This window comes from Battus philenor, unplaced genomic scaffold (genome assembly GCF_028537555.1).
Source record: "Battus philenor isolate CCGP_79_NKW_IND1 unplaced genomic scaffold, ilBatPhil1.0.hap1 SCAF_29, whole genome shotgun sequence".
NCBI classification, from domain to species: domain Eukaryota; kingdom Metazoa; phylum Arthropoda; class Insecta; order Lepidoptera; family Papilionidae; genus Battus; species Battus philenor.
In genome coordinates, this window is record NW_027181692.1 from 6450253 (window position 1) to 6472086 (window position 21834).

The 21834-nt window shown below is 35.0% G+C and overlaps 3 protein-coding genes across 3 annotated transcripts in view; all 3 read right to left on the minus strand.

The window, feature by feature from the left end:
- Nucleotides 1–130: 130 nt before the first annotated feature.
- Kpc2 (Kip1 ubiquitination-promoting complex subunit 2) lies at nucleotides 131–5502 on the minus strand. The gene is made up of 4 exons (XM_068769662.1): nucleotides 4581–5502; nucleotides 3013–3140; nucleotides 1573–1679; nucleotides 131–298 (listed from the first exon to the last, which is right to left on the minus strand). Exons 1-4 carry the CDS (start codon nucleotides 5462–5464, stop codon nucleotides 131–133), a joined length of 1287 nt encoding a protein of 428 aa, XP_068625763.1. The 5' UTR covers nucleotides 5465–5502.
- A 1574-nt stretch (nucleotides 5503–7076) lies between these two features.
- Nucleotides 7077–15235, minus strand: LOC137926133 (uncharacterized). Its single transcript, XM_068769663.1, has 5 exons — nucleotides 15116–15235; nucleotides 11038–11193; nucleotides 9761–9886; nucleotides 8645–8808; nucleotides 7077–7236 (listed from the first exon to the last, which is right to left on the minus strand). The coding sequence occupies exons 1-5, from the start codon at nucleotides 15233–15235 to the stop codon at nucleotides 7077–7079; spliced, it is 726 nt and encodes a 241-aa protein (XP_068625764.1).
- Nucleotides 15236–19470: 4235 nt separating this feature from the next.
- The window catches only part of Klp64D (kinesin-like protein 64D), a 61260-nt gene continuing 58896 nt past the window's right edge, over nucleotides 19471–21834 (minus strand). Inside the window, exons 14-15 of the mRNA XM_068769773.1 lie at nucleotides 21491–21613; nucleotides 19471–20244 (exon numbers count right to left, since the gene is read on the minus strand). Coding sequence (XP_068625874.1) covers nucleotides 20113–20244; nucleotides 21491–21613 — 255 coding nt within the window. The 3' untranslated portion in view covers nucleotides 19471–20112. The remainder of the gene's footprint in view (nucleotides 20245–21490; nucleotides 21614–21834) is intronic.

Below are 21834 nucleotides of genomic sequence, written 5' to 3' on the forward strand. Positions count from 1 at the left end.
TAAAATTATTTAAATAGGGATCCAAAATCAAAATTACTTTTTAAAATTTATATTTTCAATAGACACTAATAAAATGCAAATGATTATCTAAATAATATATGTAATTTGATATTTACAAATAAAGATCATATTAATTTATTGTCTTTGATTTAAAAACATCCATTTTGACATTTTTGGCGCCAAACCGCCATTGTCTGTCAACTCGGCGTCGCGCTGACACAATCTCTATGACAGGTTGTGTGCTCAACGCATCTCCCATGCCTCGCATCGCTTCATACACGGCACAAGGACGGATTATCTAAAAATTAATTGTTTTTATATATTACTAGGAACTATATACAACAAGGACATGCCAGGATATGAAACTGAACTGAAACAGAATTTTCAAAAATTGAAATTATTAATGCTACTATATTATTTACGTAAGTGATATTTAAAATTTAAATTTAATTCATATGTTAGTGATATTGATTTATTCTCGTGCTCTCTCGTATCTTTTAAAAGACAATTTCTTTCGAAATTATTGAGTACATACAATACAATTTAAACCATAATATAAATATATAAACAAACATAATATAAATATATAAACCATAACCTTTGATCCCTGTTTAGTAATGTTTTTATTTGTTTTTTCATTGTTTGACTATAAATCATTGTATGTTCTCAGTGAGATATTATATAAAATTGTATCTAAGAATCTAAACCTTTTTCACTTCTCTGCCGCTGGGTTTCCACTGTTAATTAATTATTATAATCAATTCAGCTGTGTGACGCCCACTGTTGGGCATAGGACTGATTTATAGATTTCCAATAGGACCTGTTAAAGGTATAGTAACCATGTGTCTGCCTATTCTGCCAGTTCATCTTACCATCTCGCTTTATTTATTCTGGTTTACGGAATTCCTTATTTCAGATTCGATCTCGTAAATGAATCTTGAATATGGCCTATTCCATGAGTCGTTGTGTGACTGAGCTTGCATATGAGGTCGGATGTGAGAGACCACGTCTGTGCCGTAGGTCCTCACTGGTAATTTGATCCTCTAAGGCAGTGATTCCCAAAGTGGTCTATATCGACCCCTAGGGGTCTATTGCAACCTGCAAAGGGTCTACGTCAGCGAAAAAAAAAATTGGGGGTCCATGAAATGAAAATGGGGGTTCACGATAGTGGATCTCAACACATACACTGATAGCACCTATTTACTTACATCATACTATCTCATAATATCAAAATATTTACATTATTTATAAAAGTACCTATGAAGTAAATAAATATTATATATGTTAATATAATTGTGTAAGTTGTAGCATGTTGGTATTCCCTTTGTGGTCGCAATACATTTTGAACTTGTTAAAATCTGAGAATCGCAGTCTCAGAGCTTCGCTACCTTGCACCGATTTGTTCAATTCGTCACTCTATAAATACAGTTAGAAATTTACAGGAAATCAATATCAGGTAAGTAGGGGGTCTACCCAACACGGAAAAACATGGCAATGGGTCTACGACACAAAAAAGTTTAGGGAACTCTGCTCTAAGGGATACAGTTATTGTACTGACTAAAAGACATTCACCATGCCGAAGACAACGTTCTTCAAGTCGAACTGCGGCAACGATTTGAAGGTTATGTTGAAATTTCCACAGACTTCGTCGTCTCGCGTCACCCTCATGGACAGCAAACCTTTTATTTATTTTATTAATTAAATTTGTATCAAAACGTTTTTAATTATAAAAATATATTATGCTTGAGTCTAGGTGTATGCAAATTAATTGTTTATTCGTGTAAAAGCATCTAAGGTGTTAGATGTTAGGAAGCATCGAAAAGATTTACTTTTCGATGTATTATAAATTAATGTATTATGAATATATTTATATTACTTTGATTTCTTTTTTTTCAATCTCATTTACCATTCTTGGCTAAGATTTTTCAAATTTAATGTCATGTTTTCATCGCTTGTTGAAGCTTTTTCTTATATGTGTTGTCAATTTAACATTTTAACATTGCATTTAACATGTGCGAGACAATAGGCCACAAGGTGGGCCACGGTCTTGTCTACGCCCGGTACGCAGTACCACGAAGCTCAAGGAGGACCCTTCGTGCTACTGCGAACCAGGCGTGGACCAGACCGTGACCCACCTTGTGGCCTATTGTCCCGCACATGCAAGGATGCGCAGTGCCTTGGAAACGGAGGTAAAGTGAAAGATAGATTTAGAGAGCATCGCCTTAATGATGGGCGACGACAACCTTCGCCCATCATTCCTATCGTTTGTTCGTAGGGTGGTGAGTGACACTGTTAATAGAAACAAAACAGTATTGATAAAAACAGTAATGATAAAAAAGCGATGAAAGCAAGAAGGAATGAAAGAACAAAATGAAAGATATTGTGATGGAAATAAGGTAAGAATAAAAGAAATTGAGAAGTATGAAAGAGAGTGAAGATTAAAGATAAAATTTCGAAAAACTTATTTGTAAACAAAGACCCTGATCCCAACTAATTAGGGGTACGAGAGGCCTCCAACAGCGGGGGCAATAAAAAAAAAACATTTTAACGTAAATGTTTTATTAGTGCATTTGCCGGCATTTACAAAGGACATTTGGTTGGATAGTTATTGAAGTACTTTTATTATTATGTACTTATTAGATCCGCGAATATAGGAATCGTGTCGCATTCTTTTAATCCGTGAATAGTGAAAACGCGAATGAAGGAAGCACGAATAAGGAGGTTTTACTGTTGATTATATAATAAAATATCAAGCAACGCGGTACCTATTAGTAAATTCAGGAAATTTCTTAAGACTATGTATGAGGCATAGATGTGTGGAAATAAATTGTTCTAATTTTAAAGAAAAAAAAAAGTTTTTTTTGGTAATGCAAGCAAGCATTTGACATGTGACCTATTACATCATACAGAATAGGCTTTCCGTGATTCGTGGGCGATAAAAGCCTTCGTGTAGATCAAGGAGTACTTACCAGCGATGGTGATTTGTGGTGATGGTATAGATAGTAAGATTACCCGGCATGGAGTGGGGGTAGTGGTAGTTTTCGGCGCCGATGGGGCAAATGTGGCCTCTCTGCGCATAGCATCCGAAACCGTTATCGTGAACCACGTCGCCGCCGCTCCAGTATAGTCCTGGCACCTTCCTATACATTCATTTATTTTTAAGGTTACACCAGAATAAACGCATAATAAGTACTTATAAATAGTTTATTAATCTAATATATAAAATTCTCGTGTCACGGTGTTCGAACTTAAACTCCTCTGAAACGGCTTGACTGATTTTTACCAAATTTTATATGCGTATTTAGTAGGTCTGAGAATCGGCTACTATCTATTTTCCGTACCCCTATGTGATAAGGTTGGTCCACACCTATATTTTATTTTTAATTTTTTAGACAATTTTTTTGGTTTTTATTTTATTATGATACAGCATACAAACCTAAATTTTCACCCCTCTACGATCAACCCTTATCTTACATTTGTTAATTAAAAACTTTAATTTTTTTGCAAAACAACGTTTGCGGGATCAGCTAGTAAATATATAATAAAATAAGTACACCTATCCCCTGATTTACACGGTACTTGTTTTACACGTTTTCGCTTTTACACGGTTTTCCAAATAAGTCTTCTTTTGTTTTTATCGCTTTCTACTAAATGCTACTGTGATTGAACACGTGCGCTGTGTACACATTTCACGGGGAATCCCGAACTTATGTGCTGACTTGCTGCACACGCACACTGTGTATTTCTTCGCATAAAATTAAAGTTTTATCTACGGAAAATTGTATTTGAGTAAAAGTTTTACAGTTTCAGAAAGATTTAATTTTACATATTCGTAAATTACAAATGAGTCCATAATTTAGATTATTATAAATAAAAAAAAACAGTGTTTCCGTAATATATTAAATATTGTCAATGCATTTTATTTTTATTTCTGTGTACACCTAAAAATGTTGAAAAAAATCACAACTGTTAAATATCGTTTTTTAACTAATATTAGAAATCTTCACTCAAGTTTATGTGCGCTAGATCGCACAACTGCCCCACTCACATAGTTTTCCTCGTCGTATCTCCAGTCTTTAACAGGAAAATATATATATATATATATATTTTTGTATATCTGTACGCGTAAGATACAACAGGCGTTCTAACTTTTCGCGTGCCGCAATTAGATACGTTCTAAATGAGGAAAATATACAAAAATGTATTTTAAAAAATGTGTATATCATAGAAAACATATAAAATGCTACAAAATAAATCAAACGAATTAAAATATCAAACACATTTCATTTTCACCCGCTTACTTCTTATCTTAAATCCAGATTTATTTTTCATTTTTTAAGTCACTTAGATCATCGGAGAACTTGAAATTGACTATGCCTGCTCATTGTACTTTGTTTGAAGGAATCTTTCACTTTTGTCGCTGTCACACTATGGAAGCGTTTACAAGAAGCAATAAGACACGCTAAATCACTGTCAAGTGTATAAATAAACAAACGCATAAAACTAAATTAAATATTTATTAAAAAAAATCATAAAATGGGTACAAATTCAAAAGTAAATATCAGCGTCGTTGTCTAGACGTGGAAGGTGCGGAGGTCTGCATCCTCCGTTCATCAGAGAATTGGTTGACTGCCAGACAGTACTTCTCCGAGTGATAGGTGCGTGATATCTGGGACAGCAGCGGGCTCCCGTGCGGCGAGTTCAGCCAAAGAGATGCACTGCCACTCTGCCCCACCATCGCTATAAACGCAATGATCATCCTCGTGTTCAACAATCCTCTCTGGATCTGCGGCTGTTTCAACAAGGTCTGCAGAATCAAACCATCTGGTAAACCATTCACCAGTTCGAAAATGCTTGAGCCTCGTTCACCGATTAGCCATGAAGCTGCAGCTGGGACGTTACATCCCGTGCATCGAAGTGCTTCATCAGCTTCTTCAGATGTGAAACCAAGGTCGTTAAGAGCAGCGATCGCTTCAGGGTTAGGTGGTTCAGCGATCTTGGACCTCCACGCTCGGAATTTCTCTAGGAACCTTTGCAAATGTGCTGCACGTTTGAATGCGCCGTCTGTTTCACTTGTGGACGGCCGTATTTCCTCTGTTTGGATGTTGAATCGTGCTGCGATTTGCTCTGGTGTTATCACTTGCGTGTCCACTTCCTGTTTCCTCTGCGGTTCGTCCAGGGCTGCTGACAGCTGAGCTAGAGTCAGTTCGTAATTCCTACCAGCAGCTGCAAGTCTTGCTCCAGCTTCAATTAAAGATATTAATATCTTCCTCAGCTCATAAGTCAGTTCGTTAGTGGAAAGAAGAGATTGAAGGTTCGGTTGTCTCATGGTGGTTTGTGGTGGTGGTAGAGATGCGGTGGCGGCGACAATGGCATTCTGTTGAGGCGCCCGAACTGCTCCAAGGTCCCACAATGCCCCTGCTTCTGGAACTCTCCTTTCTACTAGCAGAAGTTCCTCCTGCATGAAAACCTGTTCTTGGGCTATGGTCAGGAAATCGTACAAAGTTGTTGTGTCGTATACACGGACGAGTTTGTATCGACTTGATCCATTTTCCCCGTTAGGATAGAAGTAATCTAATGCGCGGTTTTTGACATCCTCTATTAATGTTTCATCGTTGAACGACGCCGTGAAAGTCTGACCTTCCGGGCTTATGATTTTCAGTATTACTTCACCCCCCACCACGGTTGTGCCAGATACAAGCATTTTTCTATGGTTTCACTTCAATAATACCGGTGTACATTAATAAAAGAAATAGTAGTATGCTTGTAAAAAATGCTGTAAGACACCAGACGAGTTTCACCATTATTTTGACGCCATATTTTGTAGATATAAGCAAATGACAGATGTCAAATAGTATTTTTTTTAAGATTTTTTTTATTTTTAAAAAGTATTTAATACATAGATGTGTCTATATTATATATACTATAATTTTAAAGTTCAGTTTCAATTACGTAGTGTGATGTAATGTAGTGCGTTGTTATTTTTTTAAAAGAGAATAAAAATTTTAAATAAATTTTAATGTGTTGTTTCTGGTTACAAAAAACGTATATATTTTTCCAATACATTTATTGGCAGAGTTATATTATTTTTGTTCTTTTAAATGTTTACTTTGTTCAATTTTCTTTTTAAAAAAGTAATATTTTCGTAACCCTGGAACCAATCTTCGATCTTTACATGGTTTGATATAGAAAATCTTAATTCACATTGCGGCGTGTCAATTTGCGTCGTGTTTTTTTGGAACGTAACCACGACGCAAAGTGAGGTATAGGTGTAGTTCCAACTCATCACGTCATCATAAACGGCGCGTCGAAAAAGGGGATTCCCACAGAAATATAATTCTATATACACATCGAGCGAAAGAGAGCGCTCTACTTCTTGACCCTTGATTGAGTGACGATTTTTATTAGTTTAACATTGTTTTATATCCTTATAAATATGGACTACACTTGATGAATATACGTATGTTTAGTCCGTGGACCTCTGTTTCCACGGGCTCAATTTCGATGAAGCTGTACAAAGCTTAGACCGACTAGCAGCTCAACATCTAATACATTAAATGTCAATGAATATGCACACTTCTGTTTTGGACTTCGTGTTGTTATTACTTCTAAGATCTGTAGGAAGAATCCTACTAGACTACACACTACACTCTGTGTTTGGCACTAATCGGTGTAACATAACTCCTGAAGATGCCCCGTGGAGGGGTGAAACACGTGTTGAGTGATTTAACAGTGGCAGTTGTGTAATTCGCATTGTTTGCCGCATACGCATTTATCAGAGGGCTAGCGGGCGGTGCACTTTGTTGCATGACTACCACTGCATGTGCGGAAGTGGCTAAATATTGGTCCTTTTCTTACTTAGGATGGATTTCCGCGAGGTAACACCTGATTCCATTAAATATTAAAGATTCCATTAAATAAATCCTACTAGTGTTTTACAGTTATTAAACCCTCGTTATAATGCACTATTAACTGATATTTTTTAAAACCATTACGTGATTTTGAGTAGCTTTAACCTGGTTCTTATTTTTGAGAAAATAAATAGCATTTCAGAACAGATATGGATAATATATTCCTTACCTGAAGAAGCGTGTCCCGACGTAACCATATCCGAACTGGTCTCCATCCATCAGCTCGAGGAACAGCCTGCAGGTAGCCGGGCAGATGTCTTTAAACAGTTCTATCTTCAACTCGCCCAACACCGCTCCGCCGCGAAACCCAATTGTCAAGTAAACCCTGTATATAATACATAATATATCCTTGATTGACTTAACCCTTAATAGCCTGATTTACGAAAGTGATTTTTTTTAAATATTACTGTGTTTGCTTGTGGGTCTAGATGAAGGTAAAAATAGATTTTTTTTTAAATTTCATTGGAAAGAATATTATGCAACAGTAAAATACGTACAGCTAACCTATAAAAAAAACTAATAGTAATGTGAACATTCTGTTTAAAAGATCGGTATCAAAATTGAAACTCTAGGCTATTAAGGGCTAAGATGATGATTTACGACCAATATGTGTTTCTGGTGATCACCACACTGCACAGAACAAATGAAATCGACCCTCAATGTTCTGGAGTTGATCGACCTGCATCCGGCTTCTCCTTACAATCTTAATAAGGTCTATGTACATTCTCATTCCTGACTGAATTGTAAAGTTTAATCTGGTAACACATATTGGTTGAACATTTATCTTGTAGCACTTAGAGTTATAGTAAGAGAAGATGTTTTATGGTTTTTCATGCTGATCACCTATGTTGGATTTGTCGAACTAACCTATTCATCCAGGTTGTTTTATTTTCCATTTTTATTTTTAGAGATTGTATAACTCTGCCATGTGTGAGACAGGGAGCTTACATTCCAGGCATAAATAATTTTTAAGTTCTTTTTTTAAACTTGTTCCTTTCTTGTCTTACCAATTGTTTCTCTCTTTCCTCAAATCCTTGACAAAATGTTTTAATCACGTTCTGAACTTCTTTCACACGTCGCCTTACATCCATCATCTACATTCTTGATAACATTTCATTTGTCTTTATCACAGATGCAAGAGGGACTCTCCAAGAACTTAAACCTGTACAGTACTCAGAGAATCCCACACGCTCCGTGAACATCTGGACCCGACACGTGTCCAACTGAATTTTCCGGGGAATGCAGTAGTCTGATACGGCGTCCGGGAAGAATTTCCTCATTGTGGATGCCGTCGTTCCATATATCTCCTATTCCATTCGCCAAACATGTCCAGTCTGAATCTTTTGACTATTTTTGCAAAGATTCGTAGATAATGCGTATTAAAATTAAAACATAAAGTATTAGAAGTAATTTTAATAGAACATTACAGGTCGCATAAATATTAATGTAGTTTTTAAAATTATTTTCAGGGTTTATACATTATTACATCTCCTGATTTTGACCTTAATGATGGAACACTTGGTTGACGGCCACGAACAGAAGCCGGTAGACGTGGTCTCGGCAAGCCCACCACTGGGCCGACTGGACCGACGATATAAAGCCTCAGGAAGTCGCTGGATACCGGAATTCATAAATGATCGTCGTGGCTATGTTTAAGAGAAGCCTGTGCGATGGTCATTCTGATAAAAGGTCTAATTCCTCCTTGCTTCTAATAAAGCCCAATCTTATATCACCTGATGCGTTTGCCAGTTGACAGTGGACAGAAAGCTACATCCTCCACGAGATCTCTGGGCACAGGCGGAAAGATGATGAAAGGCTTTTGCGCTTTCTGCAGCATTTCCTCTCGGTTACGCTGCCAAGCGCGTTGCAGCGTTGCAGTGCTTTCCACCCGGGGGTTCTGCAGATGTTTTTTTATTCGTGAAATCTTTGATATCTTGTTACTTTTGTATACATAATTAGTTCTATATCTAAACCTTTAGCCTACATAAAGGTTTATAACTTTTACACCTGTTTCTAATCAAATGATCACCCTGAAATGAGTTAAATATATAAATTTTCTTCTTTTGGAATTAGACTTGCAAATAACATCAGCAAGTATAATTGATCTGAATTTTGTAAAAATAATTGGAACAATATATATATAATTATATATATGTGTATAAAAAAAACGTTTTCTATATACGAAGTCATACATGCTAAGTTAATGTTTATAATCTTTCCTTGAAGGCTTTGTACAGTTAAAATTTATTGGCCTTCCACATTTATATATATTTAATTTGTAATAAATTTAAAAGCCTTAAAATTGACATAAAAACTATACAATCATATATATATATATATATATATATATATATATATATATATATATATATATATATATATATATATATTATAAAATTCTCGTGTCACGGTGTTCGAACTTGAACTCCTCCGAAACGGCTTGACTGATTTTTACCAAATTTTATATTCGTATTCAGTAGGTCTGAGAATCGGCTACTATCTATTTATCTATCCATACCCCTAAGTGATAAGGGTTGTTCACCTTAAAAAAATTTTTTTTAATTTTTTGTCAAAATTTTTTGTTTTTATTTTTTTATGATACAACATACAAAAACACACCCCTCTACGATCAACCCTTATTTTTTATTTGTTAATTAAAAACTTTAAGTTTTGTTTGCAAAGCAACGTTTGCGGGATCAACTAGTATATATATATATATATATATATATATTCATATATTCTTGTACACATATCCTATCAATCTGTATATGTGACTATACCAGCATAACCTTAAAAAGCAGCCTACCGTCATCTGTCCACTGTACATAGTAAATGATTATCGTACTTACCGCTTGCACGATACGTTTGTACATCGATTTATTCTCTCTCTGTATTTCTTTTAAATACCGCACGCGGTTCTCGTGATAGATTTTGCTGGTTGGCGGCTGTTCCTTCCAGTGACAGTCTACTTTACCCTGTTGATTAAAATATATTTTAACACGTTCACTGCGGCTTGAGGTTGATTCAGCCTCATGGTAGACTTTGCACTGGTGCGGCGCGTAAAACTCGTGTTTTCTCTCTAGTGCGGCGGCTGTTTACACTCAACCGTATGAGGTATGACAAAGACAAATATAGCTTTTTTATGTCTGCGAAGCATTGACTCAATATTGTAATAAAAAATATTGATGAACATGAGGCAGAAAAGGCCTCAACCGCACTACTAGGAAGTACAGCTTGAGGCTGATTCGACCTCAGCCGCACCAGCTGAAAGTTCTTCAAAATTGGGCCCGCAGTGAACGTGTTGTTGAACGTGTTAACCAACTCCTTTTGTCTCGTAGGAAAATGTCATCAAAAGGCTAATATAAATTATAAACGTAATGGTGCCAAAATTGTATCGCACATGTATCATATTATTAGTAAAGCCTTTAAAGTTTTACTTTCACGTAATGACGTAATTATATTTTTATTATGATGTATACTCTTTTTTAAAGGTTCCGTACCTATAATAAATATCTGACATTTAGAAATTAAAAATAACATAATTATAAAAGGTTAAATAAAGAATTAGAAAGTCGTCGAGTTTAGTGACTTTATTTTTTTTTAAATTTCGAATCACATTGGTTTTTTTTTGTCAGATAAAAATATGAAGATAAAATTCATTTGTTCAACTTTGGAACTCATAACAGAACCCTTATTGATCATTAATTTATTATCTATTATTTTTTTATCTATTTTATTTTTAATTCTACTATGCTTCACATTGTTTTACTTGTGAAGAAGAAGCAGGGAGAAACTCCACAACAGATAATTGTACGGAATTTAATATACGCTAAAATATTATCAATAAACAATTTTGGACAAGAAGATATTTTACAGTGTTCAGTGTGCTGTTTATTCTTTTTTTGTCTCAATCGATTCTGGCATATGTATAGGTGCACGCGCACGAACAGAGAAAATCTAAATTTTATTATAATACTTCATGGAGCACGATATTTTTTTTAAAAACAGAACCTGGCACAAATGTTTGACAGCTAGGTTTTTATATTTTTTAATTTGGAAGTAAACAGGATAAGCTAAATGCATGCAATGCAAATTTTGTTTTAAGACATATTTTCTCATTACATACGCGTTTAAAATGCGCCATCTTTATTCCCATTACGAGACGCGTGTTGTCGATCGCGATTTCGAGCGCACGCCGCCGCCATTTTGGTAAATCTCGCGCCAAAAGTTGTCGGTCGTATCGCGGTGGGCGGCTGTCCACGACTGCTTTTATGTGATCGTACTGTAATGAATTTTAACACGTTCACTGCGGGCCCAATTTTGAAGAACTTTCAGCTGGTGCGGCTGAGGTCGAATCAGCCTCAAGCTGAACTTCCTAGTAGTGCGGTTGAGGCCTTTTCTGCCTCATGTTCGTCAATATTTTTGCAGCCGCCGCACTAGAGAGAAAACACGAGTTTTACGCGCCGCACCAGTGCAAAGTTTACCATGAGGCTGAATCGACCTCAAGCCGCAGTGAACGTGTTAACAAAAGTATTGTAATTATATTTTTAAACATGGAACGAGGTGTTTAATAAATCAGGCGCTCCATTCTAAGTAAGAAAAGGACCAATATTTAGCCACTTTCACACATGCAGTGGCAGTCGTGGAACAAAGTGCACCGCCCGCCAGCCCGCTGATAAATGCGTATGGGGCAAACAATGCGAATTACACAACTGCCACCGTTAAATCACTAACACGTGTTTCACCTCTTCACGGGGCATCTTCAGGAGTTATGTTACACCGATTAGTGCACAATACACTTTGTTGCATGACTACCACTGCTTGTGCGGAAGTGGCTAAATATTGGTCCTTTTCTTACATGAAACGAGAAGGACAGGCAACATGGCGATATTCGAGGGAAGCTTACGCTTTGCAGTGAAAGTCTATCATGTCGACACTAGTTTTAGTTGCAGATTCAATATTTGAAGTTGTTTGTGTACATTCAAACTAAATAAATCCAACTACTAGAAAATTCCATAATCGACTCATACTCGACTGTGCAGCTTTCTGGATACTTCTTCAGTGACGATACGAAGTTCTACAACCAATGTGTGTTACAAGTGATGACTAGTTACACTGACACGTGGTCTCTCATTTCTGGTGTCATTGACAAACTCACAGTGATTTAATTAGCCATGGTGAAGGCTGTATTTCAGATTTTTCTACGAGATCGAATCAATCCGTATATATAAAAGACATGTTTCAGCGTATTGGCCGTTGAAGTAGTTGTGAACATGCCACAGCGTGCAGAACAGATGGTAGATGTTCAAAGCGCAGTATAGAACGTAAGTAGGAGGTCGACAGTCTTCCTTAAGGTCAAAATGCAGGAAATAGACCTCTAACCGATCTTTTTGGAAATTTACTTTTTATTTAATATTATTTATTATACACGCTAGGATACATTTAAATAGTTTCATAATAATAAACAAGAAAGTACAATGTGCGGTCTTTATCACCATCACACGAGGCAATCTCTTCCAGACAACCATAGTATGGAAAATGTAGAAGTAAATAATGGTTAGTTACGTGTATAAAACATACATATATAATATATAAGCTGACTTGGATCGTAGTTGCCTAAGAAAGAATAAATAAACAGAGAAATAAAAAGAAATAAATTAACAGATAAATAATCACAGGTCTAGTAAATAGTTCTTAAATATTTTCGTAAAAACAGGCAGTGAGTTAGCGAGTCTTATATTCAGCTGTAAACCGAACGGTCTTCCAACCGAACGGTCTGTGTGGTGAAAGATTTGGTGATGAACAAAGAAGAATGCGCTGGTATTTTTAACTCCAGATTCTCTGATGATATCAAAGACCTCTCATGTGTATCATGAAGTAATTGAAACCTTCATTAGAGATAAGAGGTAGTGAGTGGATTGGAAAGAATATTATGGTGTAGATCAGTGATTATCAAAGTGGTCTATATCGACCCCTAGGGGTCTATGACAACCTGCAAGGGGTCTACGTCAGCGAAAAAAAATTTGGGGGTCCATGAAATGAAAATGGGGGTCCACGATAGTGGATTTCAACACATACACTGATAGTACCTATTTACTTACATCATACTATCTTATAATATCAAAACATTTACATTATTTATAAAAGTACCTATGAAGTAAAAAAAATAATTATGTATTAATTTTTTAACACTAAACTTCACTACAGTTAGAAATTTACAGAAAATCAATATCAGGTAAGTAGGGGGTCTACCCAACACGGAAAAAACATGGCAAGGGGTTTTTGCTGAAAAAGTTTGGGGAACACTGGTGTAGATAAAGGATGTGAGTACTCCGGTGAAGCCTTATGGGTATATGAGCTTAGAAAGAACTTACGAATGCAGAAGTTTTGAAGGCGCTCAAGTTTATTTAGATGGTTTTCATTGAGGTCTAGATAGAATAGAATAAGAAGAGAGTCATAAAAGAAATCCATAGGTGAAGACTTATCTTCAGATGTGAACATTCTATAATTTGAATGATTATGATGACAAAGTATAACAATAAAAATTATATTTGGTTTCAGATATCTACAGAAGGGTAACCTGGGAGCTTCGCTGTAAAATATATTCAGAAATGGGATTGCCTATTTGAAGTGGCGCATTGGGCATCGCTCGTATAAATAAAGTCTGTTGGGGTCGCAAAGGTTTCAGGTCTTTACCTCCTCCCGTCCCTATTAGGTAGATCAACGACATAATCCATGTCACAGCCAGCGGAACACCAGTCATGTGGTGATTTTTAGGAGAGACATATACCTTGCAATGGGCGTCTATCAGCTGACGTGATGATGGTGAATATATTTCACACAATACCTACACAACAGATAAAAAATGAAAAAAAAAAATAAAACAAAAAAAATCAGATTATAAAAACTACACACAGTATTAAAAAGAAGATGGAATAAAAGTAAACCTTGTTTAGTATTTTATAATACAGTAATACCCCGTTTTACGCGAGGAATACGTTCCAAAAAAAATCGCGTTAACTGAAATTCGCGTATAACGGGGTTTATGATTAAACATAGTCAAAAATTATTACAAAAAAATACAAATCATTTTAATCAATCACTTTAATTCTAGGAACACTTTATGCAATACATACTCTTGTTTTTTACGGAAAAATACATCTATTGTCTTCTGGGTAACGTTTTGTTTACGTTCTTGTAAAATACGTTCATAACACCCAACACTGTTGGGGATTGGGATCCCGCGTCCATAGAGAAGTTGATGACTACATTATATTTATACGGATTCTTTCGCGTAATTCGAGGCATTTGAGCGCGATATTTGCAATCCGCGTTATAGTGAAACCGCGTATAACGGGGTCGCGTAAAGCGGGGTATTACTGTACAGCATTATGATGAGTAGAAATAAAAATAAAATAAATAAAATGATTGGTTATACATATAAAAGCATTAAAAAGATAAATTTATAGCTAATTTCGTTCATTTTACATAATACAATTTAATCTAGATCTCTCTTCTTTTTATCAACTACTTTTATAACAAATATCGGTAAACGTGCACCCTTATACAGGATGTGTGACCTCCACAATTTATGTTAGTGATGTTGATATATTCCCGTGCTCTCTCGTATATTTTAAAAGACAATTTCATTCGAAATTATTGAATACACACAATACAATTTAAACCTCATTGGAACGTGACGGCCTGCTGTGACTCGTAATTATTACTGTGTTCTGCAGAATGCGCTGGATCTTTGATCTCTGTTTAGTAATGTTTTTCTTTGTTTTGTCATTGTTTGACTTTAAATCATTAAATGTTCTTAGTGAGATAGTTATAAGGTAATTGTTACTAATTTAATATTCTCAAGTTTCTAAGTTGGTACTTTCTTACTGACTTTTGTTACTGTTTATCTCCAATAAAGTAAATACATAAATAAATTTCAACCCATAGATGCCAACAGCAATAGGGCTTCGCCAAAGATATCTATCAAGGGATGTATCATAATCGCCAGGCTTGTCCCAGTTTGGCGATTGCAGTATTGTATGGAACAGGAACATGTTTGTGTGCAGTTGAAATCCTATATAATAAATGCAAAAAGTGTGGTAGTATAATAATAAAGGATGATCGGTAAAAAGTGGAATAAGCATCTATCAGCTGTCATGAAAATTATGATAAATATCTAAGTAAGAAATATCACAGATCACCTTATCTAACTTCTTTTTAGATCGAAACTGCTCCTTCATTTCAGGTGGTGGTGAACGATATTTCCTCACCACCGTATCCTGAGACTTCGCTTTTTTTAAAATAGCACCAATCAAAGTCATAACTTACAATTTTGTAAAAAATATTTTAATGAAATATATATATTTACAAACAAATTTTGATATACACCAATCTATATGGCTTATAAATATGCGTTGAAAATATCATAGATCCACACATATATAGTGTAATATGACATTCGAAACAATGTACTGTACAGGTTGATTTGTTATAGATGTAAAAGCAGTATAGGGGTGATATTATAGCTCTTTTGCTATCAATTGATATATGGTACACCCTGTACGAACATAAAAGAAATGGCTGCAGAAATAAAAAAAATATCGTTATGATAATACTGTTACAAAGCACGAGTTACAGAACCCTCTAAACAATAATAATTGAATCCTGGGATCAAGAAGTCCCGTGAACATGCGTGACCTTAAAGTTATTTATAAATTTTTGTGTACGGTTCTCGGAAATTCTTACCGAGTACCATCTCGAACTTACTAGAACCTTATCCGTAGTATAAATGAGTACTCTCCATGTCGACAGTTCAGTATTGTTTTTCGAGTTATAAGATTAAAATCTACGATCAGTGATACAAAGTGACTATTTGGCAAGTTATTTAGACAGTGATCTCTTGAGCGATTTGGAAGCGTAGTTTCGACTAAGCGATAGTATACTTTGTGTTAAAGTAGGGTGACCATTTTATTTGTGAATAAAGGACTCCTTGTGAACCAGTGGTGTTTCATTTCGAGTCAGAACCCACAGTACTTAACAATATAGTAAGAAAAATCGTTTTCAAAATTCAATTTACTATTTATTTCTACTTTATACACCCAGAAGAATATTGGCCTATCGCCTTCCGATATAGAAATAATTTATTCTAGTATATTTCAGAGTGATAACTTTATACAAGTATACTATACATTAATTGATAATAAATGATATATGATTAGTTGGTTGTTCAGCGGTAGGGGACTTAGACTTGTGGTTGAATGTCACGGGTTTTTTCTAGATATACGATCTTATATAATTCACACTTTGTGCATTAATTATATAGGATTGCAACTGGTCACAAACAATTTTCAATGGTTCCGCACCAACGCCCTCTGCTTACCAGAATATAACACTGGGTTTTTTTCTTTCAAAATTTAATCAATTAGTGACGTTTTCTTGGTTGGAATGTCAAAAAAAAGATTTTTAGTCTAAAAATTGCTTAAAATGGCAAAGTTTACTTGGGTAAACTCAGCGGTAGAGGATTGAAAATTTCGATCATAGGTCGCAGAATCGATCCTTGAATACTATCTAATGTAATTATCTCTTTGTGTAATAATCATATGGGATTGCCACTGCTCACAAACATGTTCCAGGGGATGGACAGCAGCATAATCTGCATAACAGAATATAACACGGGATTTTTTATTTCAAAATTGAATCAACAAGCGATGTATCCAGGATGCAATTTAAAATAAAAAAAAAATAGTTTATTGATAAAAATGGAAATGTTTACTTCACTAAACTCAGCGGTAGAGGATTGAGAATTTCGATCACAGGTCGCTGAATCGATCCTCGAATACAATCTTATGTTATTATCTCTTTGTGCAATAATTATATAGGATTGCCACTGCTCACAAACAATTTTCAAAGACTGCACACCAGCGCCCTCTGCATACCAGAATATAACATTGGGTTTTTTCTTTCAAAATTGAATCAATAAGTGATGAATCCTGGTTGCAATGTCAAAGAAAAGATTTATAGTCTAAAAATGTTTAAAATGGCAAAGTTTACTTGAGTAAACTCAGCGGTAGAGGATTGAAAATTTCGATCATAGGTCGCTGATTCCATCCTCGGAATACAATCTAATGTAATAATCTCTTTGTGCGTTAATTATATAGGATTGTCACTGCTCACAAATATGTTCCAGAGGATGGACAGCAGCGTCCTCTGCGTACCGTAATACCACACTGCGATCGCCAAACCGCCTGCCAAGCGTGGCGATTATGCTATATCCCTTGATAGGCCTATGCGTTTCAGTGGGCATCCAAGGGTTGAAATAAACAAAATGAGGTGTAAATTTACCTTTTTATAACTCTTACACCTATAAAAAATCACGCTGTATAATAAAATACTAAACAATGTTTACTTTTATTTCTTCTAGTTTTTAATAATGTGTGCAGTATTTATAACCTGTTTCTTTATTTTAACCCTTAATAGCCTGATTTACGAAAGTGTTTTTTTTAATATTACTGTGTTAGCTTGAGGGTCTAGATGAAGGGAAAAATAGATTGTTTTTTAATTTCGTGGGAAAGAATATTATACAACAGTAAAATTCGTACAGCCAACCTATAAAAAAAACTAATAGTAATGTGAACATTCGGTTTAAAAGATTGGTATCAAAATTGAAACTCTAGGCTATTAAGGGTTAATTAGACATCACCATCATGATAGCTGATGGACGTTCCACTGCAAGATGTAGACCATCACCAGAGATCGCCATAATGACAGGTCACGCTTCCCCCATCCAGCGACACCTCGTGACCTTGAGTATGTCATCGCTAGGTACCTAATAAACTGCACCTAAAATAACTAGTCAATTAATAATAGGAAAAATAGAATAAGAAAAGTGTAGTAAGGTTTTAAAAATACACAATCCAAAGAAAACTGTGATAAAAAAACACGATATGTAAATAATAAAATAAAGAATAAAACAAATGTACCTAACCACCTAAGAGTAATAAGATGATGGAAGGAAGGCGATGAAAGCAAGAAGGAATGAAAGAACAAAATGAAAGATATTGTGATGGAAATAAGGTAAGAATAAAAGAAATTGAGAAGTATGACAGTGAGTGAAGAATAAAGATTAAAAATCTGAAAAACTTATTTGTAAACAAAGACCCTGATTCCAACTAATTAGGGGTACGAGAGGCCTCCAATAGCGGGGGTCATTAAAAAAATATATATCATAGCTTCACTTAGTGGGGACCCTTCTCACGGGTCTACCGGCACGTGGCTCTCTGCCAGTTCGGACGTGCAATTCTTCTAGTGTCATACGATGGATCAGATGACAGGAGCTGTCGCCACTCATGAGTCACGAGAAGTGTTCATCAGCTGATCTGCCTTTTCCATTGTTCCTTTATCTTTCACGTCTAAATACATGACGTGATCTTTACCAATATGTATATATATTATGTAAATTTACGTTACCTGTGAACATGCTAGTTGATTGATTGCCTAAAGCATGGTTCCACAGACCTATTAAGACTAGGGACCACTCAGGCAAATCATGAACTGATGGCGGGCCGGCCGCCAGAAGTATAGGTAATTAAATTTTGTTGGATTCTGGAATAGAATTCAATATTTTTCGAATGTACGAGAGTATTATTTTTGCTGTCGGCGGGCCACCAGTATTCAACCGGCGGGCTGCGGTCTGTGCATTTATGGCCTAAAGGTTTTAAAAGAGTCAATTTATACCACATTTTTTGTTGATAAGTATGGTATATATCAGGGGTGGACAAACTGCGGCTGGCGAGCCACATGCGACTCTGAACGATTATTTTTGTCCCCGATTGATTGTCGAATTATTTCAATATTTAAATTTATATAACCCATGTCAGCTGCTGGGAAATCGAAACAAATTACTGTCGTGAATAATTATTATTATTATTGCAGCACAACATTAGCGAAATCCAAATACCGATCGTAATTAACTAACCGGCGTCTTAAGTATCATTAGGAGTGCTGTCATATACGTGTGCTATTATATCTAACTTCAATACACTTATTTTACACATTTATTTAAATAATATCAATAAATATGATTTCTGTAAAAAAAACAACATTCTTTTGCGTGTTTTAAATGCGTTATAAATTGCGGCTCGCAAAAATTTCAAATATCGAAACACGGCTAGCACTATCAAACAGCTTGTCCACCGCAGGTATATAAAAACTTATTAAAAATTCATTAAGTTTAATTTAAAAAATAAAAATGCAGATAGTCCATAAAAAAATTTATTAGCACACAAATACACCACTACAAATAAATATCACAATAAAATGAAAAGCGTCTTCGCGCCAAAATTTGACAGATGCGCAAAAAAAAGGTTACATAGGTTAAAAATAAAACGCGTTCAATTTATTTTTTCTTTTTTTTCTATCGTTAATTAATTTTTTTTTGTTTAATACTGTAAGTTTATAATATCTTACGAATAAAATCACTGGAATGTGACTAGTAATGTTCAGTATATAAATATATATGTAAGGATTACATACTCAATACAAGTCTATAATGAATATAATAAAATATAAATCTAAGAAAATAAAATATATATAGACGTGTAATTTTCAAATAAAAATGATTAATAGTAAAAAAAGATTTATTAATTGGACAATGAGAAAATAAAAAAATATATGTTCCCAGATAAAAAAAAAAATAAGTAAGAATATTATTTCATATTAGAATTGTTACAGATTATATAAGAATAGTATGCACAATGCAATAGTGTGCAAACCTGTTTTTGTGCGGTGAATAGGGACCGCAAAAAGTCTCATTGAAAAAACAAAACTTTATGAAGTAACATAATAAACCATTTTCTTGTATAGTCTGACAATACTCGAATTTCCTTGTAGTAAGATTGAGTTTGGAGGTTGAGTATATAAAGATGGGAATAAAATTTCCTGATAAAAATAAATATAACAGATAAAACAGTGTAAGGTAAGTCTATTTAAATTTTATTTATGTAAAAAATCCGCACAAAAGCAGATTTTATTTTTGTAAATTTATTTAATGGCTAAAAATTTTATTTTTAATTTGAAGTCATACATATTATATATGAACAGCTGTGTTTTAAGTGCATTTTTTTTATAATTTCGACCATGTGCAGAAAGAAGCAAATTAAGAGAGCTTTTAGCATAAAAAAGCGTTATTCGTGTAATCGAATTAAGGGCGAGGGCGAAGAGCGGAGTTGGGGCGAGGCACCGCGGACTGGGGACGCGCCAGCCGAGTGCCGGGGCGTGTGCCCCCGACAGATGAGTACGACAGATATCTGTCTGACAGATCTGGAGGCTCCACCTGTGCGAAATAATTTACACTATTACTTTACCAATTTAATTCAAAACTTATTTTATATCTGTGAAGGATATTTATCTAAATAAATTTAAGGATTTCTTAACCGTTTCAGAACGATTTTTTATTTTAATAATTTATGTAATGTTTACAGCACAAAATATTTATTTATATCTTAGTTTGTCGGGAAAAATAAATTTATTAATTGAATTTTGTCTCAAAAGACAGTGTTCTATGATTGTAAAATAGTAAAAAATTTTTGTATATAATAATTTAATACTGATGTAACATATTATCCCAATAATTACTACTATTGGTATATATAAATCCTATTTTTATTTCTGGAAATTAAAAGACTCATAAAGATTATTGCAACACATTAAATAAATAAAATAAAATAATAAATATCTTACATGGCAATTCGTTAGTAATAAGCGTGATACGTTTCTACTGTTTGCTAACAACACTGTCACTGACAAAAATTAAAAAAATAAAGATATCAAAAGTCAACAAAAGTTTGACAGATTTGAATAAAATGCATTTATAAATTGTTTCAGTTATTAAAATTCTCCGGGATAATACCGTCACGACCAAGGGATGGGTATAGATAAACGTTGACTCAATAAAATATGACTTTTATTGTTCTAGAGTTCTGGAAACGAAACTGGCAGCGACTCCGTCCACAGCTGCACTTCCACTACTGCTAACACTATTATGAGTCATCTTGTTGTTCACTTTTCTTCAGGCTGTAGACTTGCCTATAATGCGCCCAGTATCGGCTTTTATAGTAGTCAAAGATCATTCTAGTATGTAATAATTTTGATATTTGAAATTAATGACATTGTCAATTTTCTTGCAAGCCAGCTGCAGTATAAAACCTCTGCAGTTACAAAACTATAATTTGGATATTCATTCTAATGGATTTTAGTCATACCAACTAATAGAAACTTTTCTAAACATTTTGTGTGTGACAGCTATATTGACGTCTCCTGCCTTCGTGACAATATGTCTATACAGCAATGAAAGGGTTAAGTGATGTGCTGGGATATAAATTGCTCCAATACTGCATTAAGGAAGATAAGGCAAGAAACAACTTCTCTGAGTTTGTTATGGTGTCTCAGATCATCATCTGAAACTCAAACATTGTCACCGCTTAAAATTATTCAATTTATAAATGTCATCATCAAAATTAAAAAATTGTGTTCGTATCATGCGATGGTTATTATGGTCGTGTGATCGTGATCATGCTCACGTGTTTATGGGCGCGCTGTGCACGCTGGTGCGGCGCGCTCATGTTGTTGCCAGTGTACGCCACGCATTTCACCTGCCATTCGCCAAGCTGCTCGTTCCAGTGTACATACTTGTCGATTAGAGCCTGTAAAAAAACCGCAATTTAGATAGAGATCTTTGATCATGTTGCCGATGGCATATGGATCTGAGACATAAGAGAGAGGGAGAGAGAGAGATAAAGGTCATGGTCACCCAGAAAGGAATAGAGAGGGCTATTATTCGGACCTCCGCTGAAAGAATGGTTCAGAAATGTCCGTCTGAAGTGGCAGTGAATGGATCTATCGCTTATCCAACCGACTGCATGGC